Source organism: Hypanus sabinus, chromosome 7 (genome assembly GCF_030144855.1).
Source record: "Hypanus sabinus isolate sHypSab1 chromosome 7, sHypSab1.hap1, whole genome shotgun sequence".
NCBI classification, from domain to species: domain Eukaryota; kingdom Metazoa; phylum Chordata; class Chondrichthyes; order Myliobatiformes; family Dasyatidae; genus Hypanus; species Hypanus sabinus.
The window spans coordinates 78877607-78894250 of NC_082712.1; the positions used below are offsets into that span (position 1 = coordinate 78877607).

A 16644-nucleotide genomic window follows, 5' to 3' on the forward strand; every position below is an offset into this window, starting at 1 on the left:
ACCCCAACCTGATTGACATCTGAGACCCTGTGAGTCAGGCTAAAAGAGGGTCTGTGGGAACAGGCCCTCGGACGCACCAGAAGAAACGCCAGCGATCCTGTAATAGCGGAAGCCAGTGAGGAGGCCACGTGCGTTCGGTTCCATGTACTCCGGAAACCAGTGCCCTTTACCATGGAAAAACGGCTTTTAGCTAACAACGGGGAACCCAACTCCCAACGACTCTCGAAGGATTGACATCATAAAAGGACTGGGGCAAGTTTTAACCCATCTTTCTCTCAAACCAAAACGCTGCAGCTTGAACGAACTAACAGTGACTTTTATATTTCCATCAGACAATACATTATCCCCTAGACAACGAAAGAGCTATTTCTTATTGATTATTATTATACCCGCGCGTTTAGATTTAGTATTGATGACGTATATTATCTGTATATTTGCATTGACCTTATTTTTGTGTATTTTTATCAATAAATACTGTTAAAAATAGTACCATCAGACTTCAACGGACCTCTCTGTCTTTGCTGGTAAGTGACACAGTTACGGGGTTCGTAACGGTAGATGATCCAGGCACAGTCCATGTGTCAGCTGAAAAGAAGGCCATGGCGTGAAGAACGGAGAGGGAGATCTGGATCAAGATCACAGTCGAGTGTGTGTGAGGGAACACATTAAATTGGATGGGGGTTGGGATCATTAAAAATGTTGTTAAATGAGATACAGCATGGGAGTAGGCCCTTCCAGCCATCATGTACCAACTGGAATAGCAGGTATTTATCCGACCCGGATCTGGGCCGTACCTTCCAAATATCTAGACCTGACTTGCACAACCTTACTTTCCCTTTTCTATTTTTCTATTTATGATTTATAATTTAAATTTTTATTATATTTACTTCAATTTGTGCCTCAGGGAGCACGAAGCGCAAAATCAAATGACGCTGTAATGATTATACGCTCTAGTATCAATTGTTTGGCGACAATAAAGTAAAGGTCTGTTGTCCCATATGGGTCCCAACGGCAGGTCCCCTGCCCCGAGGACATTGGTGCATTGACCAGAGAGTGATAGAACAGACTCACTGCTACTAGCACCAGCTAAAAACCAGAATCCAAGTCACTAAGCATTTCACGTTCCTCAGCCGCCCAGACAGGATTCCAACCTGGACCGCCTGGTTGCTAGGCCAGCGACTTGCCCATCGTACCATCACCAAACCCTCAAGGGACACAGTCACTTACCTCAAGGATCAGGGGGTGGCAGCTTCCAGTTCCTGCTGCTTCGGACAGACCAGGAGAACCGGGCAGAGCCGGCGGACTCTGCCGGACACATCGGCTGATATCCGAGAGTGGACCTGCGGAATTAACACAGGGACTATTAACCCCAGCACAAAAACCAAAACGATGCTTGCACTGTTGTACAACGCCAGTCTCCTTGACAACTCTGGGCTCGGAGACGGACACAGGGAGGGACAGAGATGAACCTTTAACTGAAGAGGTTCTGCAGATGCTGGAAATCCAGAGCAACACCTACAGTGCTGGAGGAACTCAGCAGGTCAGACAGCATCCATGGAGAGAAATAATAGTTGAATTGATCCTACAAGCTACTGAAGGATGTAGGAGAGGTGGTTCCCATTTACAGCTGAGGTGTTGCAAACATTGACCCTCCGTGCCGGGAGATGAATGAGCCCCCCCCACCCCCGGTTTCAGTAAGCAGGTCCAATACCCCACACACACGGGGGCGCATCTGATCTCACAGCCCTGGCAGGGCTGCCAGACTCTCGTGCTCAAGTCCCAGGTGTTGGACTTGAATCCGCGACCTCTGACCCAGACCCCGACACTGTCCTGTTCACGTATAAACTCGCTGGGGGGGGGGGGGGGCCTTCTGCTGAATTGGGAGACAAATCTCCATCAGGATCCGACAGCACTAACTGGCCCAGAACACATTACATTAGCACAGATGAGTTAAGAGTTTAAGGTTGGGTTTACTTGTTCCACATACACCGAAACACACAAAGAAACGCATTGCTGGGGGCAACCTGTAAGCGTCACCATGCTGCCAGCATCAACATACTTAACCCTCCCTCAACCTACTCACCCTCACCGTTCCTCTTTGGGACGTGGAGGAAACCGGAGAGTCCGGTGAAAAGCAAACAAACAGTCACGGAGAAAACGCACAGACAGTGGCTAGAATTGAACCCGATTTTACAGCCGGCACACTGAGGTGCTGCACAAGCTGCTATGGAACTGTGCCACCCAGCATGGAAGTGATGGGCCGAACGGCCTGTTTCTGCAATGTTCAATTTCGCGATGATATCAAAACAATCAGAAAATGTTGGGGAAAATACCTCAAAAGGCCTCAATGCTTCAAGAAGGCAGCATCCATCATTAAGGACCCCAGGACATGCGACCATCAGGGAGGAGGTACAGGAGCCTGAAACCACACATTCAGTGATTCAGGAACAGCTTCTTCCCCTCTGCCATCCGATTTCTGGATGGACATTGAACCCATGAACACTACCTCACTACATTTTTTAATTTCTATTTTTGTACTGCCTATTTAATTTAATAAGAATTAAATTATATGTGGATATGTGTTCGGGCAGGTGGGGCTCGTCAGCCTTGGACAGCAGCCAGCCTAGGAAAACTCTGATTTTAAACCTCCACTGCCTTGCAGCCATACCCACGCATGGGAAAGGCTTCGGGAGTAAACCCCGAGGAAGAAATCCGGAGCCAGGGTCCCTAAGGCAGCCTGATGTTGTTTACAACTTCACTCTGGCAACCTTTGAGACGACACTGGTGCCAAGCTGTACCGGCACTTGCCCTTCCCTTGGACTACATCAGTGACGTGGAGAAGGGGAACGCACTGCATGGGAACAGCCAGGTCTTCAAATCTTCCTGCCCAGGCTTGTGTCCCGGAGAGGACACAGTTCACCACAGACACAAACCCATGATTCCCCGGGATCAATGGCTGCCTCCTGACACGTGTGTATATAATTTATATATTTATTTTTTAATTTACCGCTTTAATTCTGCGTTGCAACGTACTGCTGCCACATAACAAGTTTCATGTCATATGCCAGTGATACCAAATCTGATTCTGAACCCAGCAGAGATTAAGATAAGTGCTTACATTACAAGTTGACAATCTTTTATCTGAACTGGCGCACACACAAACAGGAAAGGCAGGTTAGCAGAAACTGCTGTGTTCATTTTGTGAGTGCCATGGTGTGTGATGGGGGCTGTTCCTCAAGTCTCCGAGGGTTTGTCAACCTGATGGCCAGGGCTACAGATGGAGAGGGGAGCTGCTCTCTGGCTGAACTTCCATGGAACAGCCCTTCCCTGCAGCGTCGAGGAACAGGAGCAGCAGCATCTTGGATTCCAAGTCCAGAGATCCCTCAAAGTTGCTGTGTAAGTTTACAGGCTGGTTAGAAAGGTGAATGGTGTGTTGGCTTTCGTTAGTCAGAGGACTGAGCTCAAGAATTGTGGGTAATGTTGCAGCTCTATAAAACTCTGGTCACACCACACCTGGAGTACTGTCACCTCATTACAGGAAGGATGAGGAAGCTTTAGAGAGGGTCCAGAGGAGATCTACCAGGACGCTGCCCGGATTAGAGAAGACGTCCATGAGGAACGGTTGAGTGAACTGGGGCTTTTCTCTTCAGAGCAAAGGAGGGTGAGAGCAGGCTTTCTGGAGGTACATATGGCAGATTATGAGAGACAGAGTGGACAGCCAGCAGCATTTTCCCAGGGCCACAATGGCCAGGATCAGAGAAAATCCTTTCAAGGACAGTGGAAGAAAGTTTAGGGGGATGACAGTGGTAGTTTTATTTTACACTGTGTGTCCTCCACAGAGGGCGGCTGGTATCTGGAACAAGTCGCCAGAGCCAATGGGGAAAATGGGATATACACACTACGTTCAGGGTCAAAGTCATAGAACAGTACAGCACAGAAACAGCCCATCTAATGCCAAACCATTTAAGCTGCCCACTCCCCTCCAAAAAAGCACGTCACTAATTAGAGGACAGGGCATTTGGCTATAACATTCTGTTATAGGGCGTCCCGTGACCTCATTCCGTAGCTAATCAGTCTGCTGTTGATTTAAAGGGTGTTCTACCGAAATGCACCAAAGTGCTGGTGTCATATCGAGGGTACCGTCACCGGGTAAACCAGCTCGTCATACTGCCTTGGTGCCAGTTAAATGAGGATCAAGGGTGGGAAGGACATTGCGTGGGGCTGCACCTCTCACGTAGATGGTGTACCACGTGGCTAAAAAGAAAATCATAGACCCCCCCTCCCCCCGCTGTTTCATTGAATTTCTTCACTCTGGCACAAATCATAAGGGGCGCTTGAACAGACTCTTCAATAGGCAAGGATGGGTAAGGTCCTAATGCAGGCAAACACAGTTAGCATCGAGGGGCAGAAACATGAGCAGGCAAGTGACGGGCCGAAGGGCAAAGCCTGTGGTACTCATGTCAAAGAGATCAGAAAATGCTGGAAATACCCAGCTGTATCCGTGCAGAGATATGGTGTCACTGTGACGCGCTGACATCCTTTTCTCTGAAGGAGTCCACACACAAACAGGAACAGCAGGTTATCTGGAGTTTCTGTGCTGCATTGTGAGTCACAAAGTTTGTTAACAAAAACCATTGAGTTAAACACACAATGCTAGAGGCTAAAAATGGAGATTCAGCTGGGGAGTGTCGTGTTTCATATCGTGGCAAAGCAAGCCTTTTGGCCCATCAAGTGTATACTGGCCCTCCAAGACATCCTATTCCTGAACTGAGTTCCCATAACCCAGTTGCCAAACATACCCCCCCCCCCGCCCCAACTCAAATTCTACCCCTCACCCGCAGACGAGGGACAGTTTAACCTACTGATCCTGTGGAAACCAGACACACACACACACACACACACAGAGTCAGCTTTGAACACAGATTTCCGGCACTGTGAAGCAGAACTTCTTGTGGGCGCCTCGTCAACTCAAGATCAAGGGACACTCACAGATACAGTGGCTGTGAAGGAAACTATGTTTCATGTACTCTAGATAGCAAGGCAAGGTTTCAGGAAGGGGGATCATGAGAGGGTAATCAGCCCAGCTGACTTGTTCGCCAATAGCTCAGCAGGGGTGGGGACCCGTGCCCTTATTTGGCAGGAACAAGGACGTTATAAAAGGGATTCAGTGTTCAATCACCCTCTGCAATGGAAATAGCTCGCAAGGTGCACTGCCACTGCCCTCCTGTGGGCAGGGCCGGTACTGCACAGCAGTGGCTGGGGAGACTGACTACTTTGATGTAAGAGTTATAAATTCACAGAGCAGAGAACCAAGCCCCTTGCCCCATCCTGTAGCTGCTAACCATCAAGTACCCAACACCCCAATAAGACTATTGAGCAGTTCCCTACAATACAAAAAGCAGTGGATATGGCCCAGTCTATCACGATAAAGCCCTCTGCACCATTGAGCACTTCTGCATGAAATACTGTCGCAGGAAAGCAGCGTCCATCATCAGGGACCCCCACCACCCAGGTCACGCTCTCTTCTCACTGCTGCCATCAGGAAGAAGGTACAGGAGCCTCAGGACTCACACCACCAAGTTCGGGAACAGTTACTAACCTTGAAACATCAGGCTCTTGAACCAAAGGGGACAACTTCACTACCCCATCACGGAAATGTTTGTATGGGCTCATTTTCAAAGACTTTTATCTCACGTTTTTGATATCTATTGCTTATTTTTTTTATTATTTCCTTCTTTCTGTATTTGCAGAGTTTGTTGCCTTCTGCACTGGCTGAGTGGTCCTGTTCCAGTTATTATTCGATAGACATTGAGTACACTCACAAGATTTTCAGGGTTGTACATGCTGACATATTTGTACTTTGATAACAAAATTTACTTTGTACTTTAATACAACAGAATTGATTCATGGCCTTGTAATCTATTTCACCATGTTGCTGCACCCGCCTGTTTGCCTGCGCTGTGCTCTCTCTGGCTGTTACCCTTTACTCTGTGTTGTGATTCTGTTACCTTGTTCCACCTGTATGCAAGACAAGCTTTTCACTGTATCTCAGTACGTGTGACAATAGTGAACCAATTCCAATTACCTACACCTCCTGTTCAAAGTGAATTTTGAACTTCCTGCGAACTACACAAAACCACGTGGAAAAACCTGGCTATTAAACTGGAAGACAGTGAAAAACTTTCTTTCAGCAGCCACACAGACCAGCTAAGTAAAGACCATTTTTTAACCAGAAAGAACAGAATTAGATCAAGAGCAAAGTCCATCTCAGTGCAAGGTTGCCACGGTCTTGCTGTCCTGAGGGTCAAGCAGGTTGGTTCCACAACCAAACAGATGAATTTACAAACCCCATTTCCAGAAAAGTTGGGATATTTTCAATGGTTTTACTGACCAACTTAATTGTATTTTGTAAATATACACAAATTTAGAATTTGATGGCTGTAACACACTCAACAAACGTTGGGACAGAGTTAAGATTGAAAAGTGCACAGAATATTCAAGTAACACCAGTTTGGAAGACTCCACATTAAGAAGGCTAATTGATAGCAGGTGAGGTATCATGACTGGGTATAAAAGTAGCGTCCATCGAAGGCTCAGTCTTTGCAAGCAAGGATGGGTCGTGGCTCACCCCTTTGTGCCAAAATTCGTGACAGAATTGTTAGTTCAAAAGGAACATTTCCCAATGCAAGATTGCAGAGAATTTAGGTCTTTCAACATTTACAGTACATAACATTGTGAAAAGATTCAGAGAATTCAGAGACATCTCCGTGCATAAAGGGCAAGGTCAGAAACCACTGTGAATGCGCGTGATCTTTGAGCCCTCAGGCGGCACTGCCTAAGAAACCGTCATGCTACTGTGACAATTATAGCCACCTGAGCTCGGGAGTACTTCGGAAAGCCATTGTCACTTAACACAGTCTGTCGCTGCATCCAGAAATGCAACTTGAAACTGTATTACACAAGGAGGAAGCCGTACATCAACTCTATGCAGAAATGCTGGCGAGTTCTCTGGGCCCGAGCTCATCTCAGATGGACTGAAAGACTGTGGAACCATGTGCTGTGGTCAGATGAGTCCACATTTCAGCTAGTTTTTGGAAAAAACGGGCGTCGAGTTCTCCGTGCCAAAGATGAAAACGACCATCTTGATTGTTATCAGCGAAAGGTGCAAAAGCCAGCATCTGTGATGGTATGGGGGTGCACCAGTGCCCACGGCATGGGTGAGTTGCATGTATGTGAAGGTACCATTGACTCTGAGGCGTATATTAGGATTTCAGAGAGACATATGTTGCCATCAAGGCGACGTCTCTTCCCGGGACGTCCATGCTTATTTCAGCAGGACAATGCCAGACCACATTCTGCATGGGCTACAACAGCGTGGCTTTGTAGACACAGACTGCGTGTGCTTGATTGGCCTGTTGCCAGTCCAGATCTATCTCCTACTGAAAATGTATGGCGCATCATGAAGAGGAGAATCAGACAACGGAGACCACGGACTGTTGAGCAGCTGAAGTCTTATATCAAGCAAGAATGTACAAAATTTCCAATTGCAAATCTACTACAATTAGTATCCTCAGTTCCAAAACTATTAAAAAGTGTTATTAAAAGGAAAGGTGATGTAACACAATGGTAAACATGCTTCTGTCCCAACTTTTGTTGAGTGTGTTGCAGCCATTAATTTCTAAATTTGTGTATATTTACAAAATACAATTAAGTTGGTCAGTAAAACTATTGAAAATCTTTTCCTTGTAAGGGTTCACATGAATTAACATGTCACAGATTTTTGTTTCTTTGCATTTTGGAAAATATCCCAACTTTTCTGGAAACGGGGTTTGTAGTTTGTCTTCTGTAACTTGGAGATTCAAGTCCTAGTGCGGGTATTTTCTGACACGGTGAGGCTCTGTGCCATCAGCATTCTCTTGGGCAGTGTGTTCCACTTTCCTAACCGGCCTCCAGCCATCCCTTTAACCCTCTCATTCCCCACCCCATCTTCAAACCATCGTCCACCGACACCGGCCTCGGACCCTCACATTCCGGACCCTCACATTCCCCACCCCATCTTCAAACCATCGTCCACCGACACCGGCCTCGGACCCTCTCATTCCCCACCCCATCTTCAAACCATCATCCACCGACACCGGCCTCAGTCCCTCTCATTCCCCACCCCATCTTCAAACCATCGTCCACCGACACCGGCCTCGGACCCTCTCATTCCCCACCCCATCTTCAAACCATCATCCACTGACACCGGCCTCGGACCCTCTCATTCCCCACCCCATCTTCAAACCATCGTCCACCGACACCGGCCTCGGACCCTCACATTCCGGACCCTCTCATTCCCCACCCCATCTTCAAACCATCGTCCACCGACACCGGCCTCGGACCCTCACATTCCGGACCCTCTCATTCCCCACCCCATCTTCAAACCATCGTCCACCGACACCGGCCTCGGACCCTCACGTTCCCCACCCCATCTTCAAACCATCGTCCACCGACACCGGCCTCGGACCCTCTCATTCCCCACCCCATCTTCAAACCATCATCCACCAACACCGGCCTCGGACCCTCACATTCCCCACCCCATCTTCAAACCATCGTTCACTGACACCGGCCTCGGACCCTCACATTCCGGACCCTCACATTCCCCACCCCATCTTCAAACCATCGTCCACCGACACTGGCCTCGGACCCTCTCATTCCCCACCCCATCTTCAAACCATCGTCCACTGACACCGGCCTCGGACCCTCTCATTCCCCACCCCATCTTCAAACCATCGTCCACCGACACCGGCCTCGGACCCTCACATTCCGGACCCTCTCATTCCCCACCCCATCTTCAAACCATCATCCACCGACACTGGCCTCGGACCCTCTCATTCCCCACCCCATCTTCAAACCATCGTCCACTGACACCGGCCTCGGACCCTCTCATTCCCCACCCCATCTTCAAACCATCGTCCACCGACACCGGCCTCGGACCCTCACATTCCGGACCCTCTCATTCCCCACCCCATCTTCAAACCATCATCCACCGACACCGGCCTCGGACCCTCTCATTCCCCACCCCATCTTCAAACCATCGTCCACCGACACCGGCCTCGGACCCTCTCATTCCCCACCCCATCTTCAAACCATCATCCACCAACACCGGCCTCGGACCCTCACATTCCCCACCCCATCTTCAAACCATCATCCACTGACACCGGCCTCGGACCCTCACATTCCCCACCCCATCTTCAAACCATCGTTCACTGACACCGGCCTCGGACCCTCACATTCCGGACCCTCACATTCCCCACCCCATCTTCAAACCATCGTTCACTGACACCGGCCTCGGACCCTCTCATTCCCCACCCCATCTTCAAACCATCGTCCACCGACACCGGCCTCGGACCCTCTCATTCCCCACCCCATCTTCAAACCATCATCCACCGACACCGGCCTCGGACCCTCTCATTCCCCACCCCATCTTCAAACCATCGTCCACTGACACCGGCCTCGGACCCTCTCATTCCCCACCCCATCTTCAAACCATCGTCCACTGACACCGGCCTCGGACCCTCACATTCCCCACCCCATCTTCAAACCATCGTCCACCGACACCGGCCTCGGACCCTCTCATTCCCCACCCCATCTTCAAACCATCGTCCACCGACACCGGCCTCGGACCCTCTCATTCCCCACCCCATCTTCAAACCATCGTTCACTGACACCGGCCTCGGACCCTCTCATTCCCCACCCCATCTTCAAACCATCGTCCACCGACACCGGCCTCGGACCCTCTCATTCCCCACCCCATCTTCAAACCATCGTCCACCGACACCGGCCTCGGACCCTCTCATTCCCCACCCCATCTTCAAACCATCGTTCACTGACACCGGCCTCGGACCCTCACATTCCGGACCCTCACATTCCCCACCCCATCTTCAAACCATCGTCCACTGACACCGGCCTCGGACCCTCACATTCCGGACCCTCACATTCCCCACCCCATCTTCAAACCATCGTTCACTGACACCGGCCTCGGACCCTCACATTCCGGACCCTCACATTCCCCACCCCATCTTCAAACCATCATCCACCGACACCGGCCTCGGACCCTCTCATTCCCCACCCCATCTTCAAACCATCGTCCACTGACACCGGCCTCGGACCCTCTCATTCCCCACCCCATCTTCAAACCATCGTACACTGACACCGGCCTCGGACCCTCACATTCCCCACCCCATCTTCAAACCATCATCCACCGACACTGGCCTCGGACCCTCTCATTCCCCACCCCATCTTCAAACCATCATCCACCGACACTGGCCTCGGACCCTCTCATTCCCCACCCCATCTTCAAACCATCATCCACCGGCACCAGCCTCAGAACCAACCTGACTATCTTTAATAGAACACAGACCATTACAGCACAGTACAGGCCCTTCGGCCCATCACATTGAGCTGAGATCAATCTAACCCTTGCTTCCCTCCCATACAGCCCTTCATTTTAGAGCTATCTATGTGCCTATCTAACAGTAGCTTGAACATCCCTCTTAATCTACCCCTATCACCACTCTGGTAGGGGGCTTCACACACTCACCACTCCGTGTAAAAAAAATGCACCCGCCCATACTTTCCCCAATCACCCTAAATTATTTTATTTAGCGATACAGTGCAGAGTAGGGCCTTCCGGCCCTTCGAGCTGAGGCCCCCAGCAGCCTCACAATCCCGATTAGCCCTAACCTAATCACGGGACAGTTTACAAAGACCTATTAGCCTACCCAGGAGGTCACCTGACAGTGGGAGGAAACCAAAGTACCTGTCCATGGGGAGGACATACAAACTCTTTACAACCACATTTCCATCATAGGAAAATGTCTCTGTTCATCTGCTCTGTCTACCCCCATGATTTTGTAAACCTCTACCAAGTCACCTCTCGTCCATTCTTTGGTCCAGAGAGAAAAGCCCTGACCCCAACCGTAGGCCCCGGCTCAGTGCCGGCCTGGTCCCAGCCGAAGGCCCCCAGCTCAGTGCCGGCCTGGTCCCAGCTGAAGGCCCCCGGCTCAGTGCTGGCCTGACTCAAGCCGAAGGCCCCCGGCTCAGTGCCGGCCTGACTCAAGCCGAAGGCCCCCGGCTCAGTGCTGGCCTGGTCGCAGCCGAAGGTCCCCGGCTCAGTGTCAGCCTGACCCCAGCCGAAGGCCCCCGGCTCAGTGCCGGCCTGGTCCCAGCCAAAGGCCCCCAGCTCAGTGCCGGCCTGGTCCCAGCCGAAGGCCCCCAGCTCAGTGCCGGCCTGGTCCCAGCCGAAGGCCCCCGGCTCAGTGCCGGCCTGGTCCCAGCCGAAGGCCCCCGGCTCAGTGCTGGCCTGACTCAAGCCGAAGGCCCCCGGCTCAGTGCCGGCCTGACTCAAGCCGAAGGCCCCCGGCTCAATGCCGGCCTGGTCCCAGCCGAAGGCCCCCGGCTCAGTGCCGGCCTGACCCCAGCCGAAGGCCCCCGGCTCAGTGCTGGCCTGGTCGCAGCCGAAGGTCCCCGGCTCAGTGTCAGCCTGACCCCAGCCGAAGGCCCCCGGCTCAGTGCCGGCCTGACCCCAGCCGAAGGCCCCCGGCTCAGTGCCGGCCTGGTCCCAGCCGAAGGCCCCCGGCTCAGTGCCGGCCTGACTCACAGTTTTACAGTCTGCCGTTCAGCCGGGCTGAGTGAAACCCACCACCCACTGGTGCCCAACGCACGGGTAGAGCAGCGGGTCGGGGGAAACCCATGGGGTCACCTGACAGAATGGTGATGAATCCCAGTCTTAAAGTCACACAGCACAGAAAAAGCCATTCGGCCCATTGAGTCCAGGCTAACCACCCATTGGCAATGAACCCACTTCATTCTCCCACATTCCCATCAACCCCCACCCCCCCACACACACAAATTAGGGGGTGAGCAGTAATTCACAGTGGCTGATAAAAGCATAGAAAATCTACAGCACAATATAGACCTACGGCCCACAAAGCTGTGCTGAACATGTCCTTACCTTAGAACTACCTAGGCTTACCTACCCATAGCCCTCTGTTTTTCTAAGCTTCATGTATCTATCCAGGAGTCTCTTAAAAGACCCTATCGTTTCCATCTCCACCACCGCCGGCAGCCCATTTCCACACACTCACCACTCGCTGCGTAAAAAGACTAACCCCTGACACCTGCTCTGTACCTACTCCCAAGCACCTTAAAACTACGCCCTCTCGTGCTAGCTGTTTCGGCCCTGGGAAAAAGCCTCCGACTATCCACACGATCAATGCCTCTCATCATCTTAGAGACCTCTATCAGGTCACCTCTCATTCTCCATCGCTCCAAGGAGAAAAGGCCGAGTTCACTCAACCTATTCTCATTAGGCATGCTCCCCAAACCAGGCAACATCCTCGTAAATCCCCTCTGCACCCTTTCTATGGTTTCCACATCTTTCGTGCAGTGAGGCGACCAGAACTGAGCACGGTACTCCAAGTGGGGTCTGACCAGCGTCCTACAAAGCTGCAATATTACCTCTCGGCTCCTAAACTCAATCACATGATTGATGAAGGCCAATGCACTGTATTGAGACGAGAGTAACTCAAACAACTACACCTGACAACAGGGGTGTCTGAAAGAGCATCCCTGAATTCACAACACGTCGAACCTTGAAGTGGGTGCAGAAGCCCAGGAACAGGAGGTACCCAATAAAGCAGCCGCTGGCTGTATTCCCTGCATCCTGACTTTGTCTTCCTGTCTCGATGTGCTGATGTGTGGACGGCGTGGAAACACAAGCTTCTCTCTGCTCCGTACCCGGTGCATGAATTTGCAGAGAGTAGTGGGCACAGCCTGCTCCATCATGAGCACAGCCCTCCCTCCCACTGATACCTACAGATACCTCAGGAAGGTGGCAGGGATCAAGGTCCCACCCCCATCCAAGCAAAGCCTTCTTCTGACTGCTGGCATGGGGCAGGCACTGCAGAGGCTCGGTGTCCCGCACCACCAGGTTCAGGAGCGGGTCTGCAGAGCTCCATTCACTGTCTCAGACACAGAACTCGACTGACTACCTCCTGCACCGTCACGGACCCGTCTCCCTTCTTCACCTCCTCGTACAATTTCTGGCCTGTACATCGTCCACGCGCGGCGTTGCTGGAAGTTTCCAGCGAACCGAGGTGTGAACGTCACCAGTAACCTGTCCTCGTCCAACCGCACTGACGTTACGGACAGGAAAGCTGACGGGTGCCTCCACTTCCTCAGACGGGTAGAGGAACGGAGCGACCCCGCACCAGGTGGGAATCGATGCATTTCCCTTCCGGAAGCTTCCGCCCAGCTACAGCCTTTGCTTGTGGCTGCAAGGAACCGCGGAGTTGTGGACACTCCTCAGCACTTCAGTTTCAACAGCGTCCCCTCCATGGACTCGGAGTACACTTCGCTCCAACTCAGTGAGGGCAGACAACACCAGACACCTTCCCTTCGCAAAGCGCCCAGCGGGCAGAAGGCACAAAAGCCTGAGAGCACCAGGCTCACGGACAGCTTCCATTCAGACTCCTGACGCGGCCTCGTGTATGATAAGACGGACACGTGACCTCACAATACACCTTGCTACCACCTGGCACCTTATTCTTTACCTGCACCGGACTGTCTCTGACACTGTTCAGCTTCACCATAATTCTCCCTCAGAGCCCTGTGTAACAATCTGATCTGCATGATCAATTCGCAAGCTAAGTTTTTCACAGTATCTCAGTACGTGTGACACTAAAAGACCACCAGCCACCTGCACGTTACGTTAAACCTGGGAGGGGAATAAGCCGACACACCGACGTTGCCAGATCGAATGAAGACGAGACTCACACACAACGGTCCCAGGATTCAGCCTGGGGTGCAAATCCTGCAGCCCGCACGGGTGCTGGAGAGGTGAAAGATTGAACAGCAATCATAGTATTCACAGAGAAGGTGTACACAAGGAAGGGTGTGAGTGAGGCAGGTACGAAAGGTCTTTCACAGGAGCGACAAGGATAGGAACTGTTCAGATCAGAGGTTCCCACCTGCTGTAGGACATGGACCACTGCCGCTAGCCCAGGGGACTGCGGACACCAGCTCCAGCCACGGGACAGAGAACGATGGCTGAACGATGGCTAAACTCAGGAAAAAGGAAACAGCCCAGTTGGGGGAGATTGGTCAGGCTGAGAGCTCTGTTTCTACAAACAATCCTGTGTCACACCGACAGAGACCGAGATCAATTCGGTATCCAACACAGACAGAGTGAGATGAATCCGATCTCCCACACCGACAGACCAAGATCAATCCGGTATCCCACACCGACGGACCGAGATCAATCCGGTATCCCACACCGAGAGACCGAGATCAATCCGGTATCCCACACGGAGAGACCGAGATCAATCCGATCTCACACACCGAGAGACCGAGATCAATCCGGGATCCCACAGCAACAGACCGAGATCAATCCGGTATCCCACACCGAGAGACCGAGATCAATTCGGTATCCCACACCGACAGACCGAGATCAATCCGGTATCCCACACCGACAGACCGAGATCAATCCGGTATCCCACACCGACAGACCGAGATCAATCCGGTATCCCACACCGACAGACCGAGATCAATCCGGTATCCCACACCGAGAGACCGAGATCAATCCGATATCCCACACCGACAGACCGAGATCAATCCGGTATCCCACACCGACAGACCGAGATCAATCCGGTATCCCACACCGACAGACCGAGATCAATCCGATCTCCCACACCGACAGAGCGAGATCAATCCGATATCCCACACCGACCGACCGAGATCAATCCGGTATCCCACACCGACAGACCGAGATCAATCCCGTATCCCACACCGACCGACCGAGATCAATCCGATATCCCACACCGACAGAGCGAGATCAATCCGGTATCCCACACCGACCGACCGAGATCAATCCGATATCCCACACCGAGAGAGACCGAGATCAATCCGGTATCCCACACCGACAGAGACCGAGATCAATCCGATATCCCACACCGACAGACCGAGATCAATCCGATATCCCACACCTACAGACCGAGATCAATCCGATATCCCACACCGACAGAGCGAGATCAATCCGATCTCCCACACCTACAGACCGAGATCAATCCGGTATCCCACACCGACAGAGCGAGATCAATCCGGTATCCCACACCGACAGAGCGAGATCAATCCGATCTCCCACACCTACAGACCGAGATCAATCCGATATCCCACAGTGACAGTCCGAGATCAATCCGATATCCCACACCGACCGACCGAGATCAATCCGATATCCCACACCGACCGACCGAGATCAATCCGATATCCCACACCGACAGACCGAGATCAATCCGGTATCCCACACCGACCGACCGAGATCAATCCGATATCCCACACCGACAGAGACCGAGATCAATCCGATATCCCACACCGACCGACCGAGATCAATCCGATATCCCACACCGACAGAGACCGAGATCAATCCGATATCCCACACCGACAGACCGAGATCAATCCGATATCCCACACCGACAGACCGAGATCAATCCGATATCCCACACCGACAGAGACCGAGATCAATCCGATATCCCACACCGACAGAGCGAGATCAATCCGGTATCCCACACCGACAGAGACCGAGATCAATCCGATATCCCACACCGACCGACCGAGATCAATCCGATATCCCACACCGACAGAGACCGAGATCAATCCGATATCCCACACCGACAGACCGAGATCAATCCGGTATCCCACACCGACAGACCGAGATCAATCCGGTATCCCACATCGACAGACCGAGATCAATCCGATATCCCACACCGACCGACCGAGACCAATCCCGTATCCCACACCGACAGACCGAGATCAATCCGATATCCCACACCGACGGACCGAGATCAATCCGGTATCCCACAGCGACAGACCGAGATCAATCCGGTATCCCACAGCGACAGACCGAGATCAATCCGATATCCCACAGTGACAGTCCGAGATCAATCCGGTATCCCACATCGACAGAGCGAGATCAATCCGATATCCCACACCAACAGACCGAGATCAATCCGATATCCCACACCGACAGACCGAGATCAATCCGATATCCCACACCGACCGACCGAGACCAATCCGATATCCCACACCGACAGAGCGAGATCAATCCGGTATCCCACACCGACAGAGCGAGATCAATCCGGTATCCCCCACCGACAGAGCGAGATCAATCCGGTATCCCACACCGACAGAGACCGAGATCAATCCGGTATCCCACAGTGACAGTCCGAGATCAATCCGGTATCCCACACCGACAGAGCGAGATCAATCCGGTATCCCACACCGACAGAGACCGAGACCAATCCGGTATCCCACACCGACAGAGACCGAGACCAATCCGATATCCCACATCGACAGAGCGAGATCAATCCGATATCCCACATCGACAGAGCGAGATCAATCCGATATCCCACAGCGACAGACCGAGATCAATCCGATATACCACACCGACAGAGACCGAGATCAATCCGGTATCCCACACCGACAGACCGAGATCAATCCGATATCCCACAGCGACAGACCGAGATCAATCCGATATACCACACCGACAGAGACCGAGATCAATCCGATATCCCACACCGACAGACCGAGATCAATCCGATATCCCAC

The 16644-nt window shown here is 52.0% G+C and overlaps 2 protein-coding genes across 2 annotated transcripts in view; both read right to left on the reverse strand.

Moving 5' to 3' along the window:
* Positions 1 to 16644, reverse strand: part of LOC132396894 (lysine-specific demethylase 6B-like) — a 245230-nt gene that overhangs the window by 216613 nt on the left and 11973 nt on the right. Inside the window, exon 2 of the mRNA XM_059974949.1 lies at positions 1228 to 1340. The gene's annotated coding sequence lies outside the window, so the exon portion shown is untranslated. The remainder of the gene's footprint in view (positions 1 to 1227; positions 1341 to 16644) is intronic.
* Positions 13815 to 16644, reverse strand: part of LOC132397487 (voltage-gated potassium channel subunit beta-1-like) — a 189641-nt gene continuing 186811 nt past the window's right edge. Inside the window, exon 9 of the mRNA XM_059976317.1 lies at positions 13815 to 13873. Within this exon, the coding sequence (XP_059832300.1) occupies positions 13815 to 13873 (59 nt within the window). The remainder of the gene's footprint in view (positions 13874 to 16644) is intronic.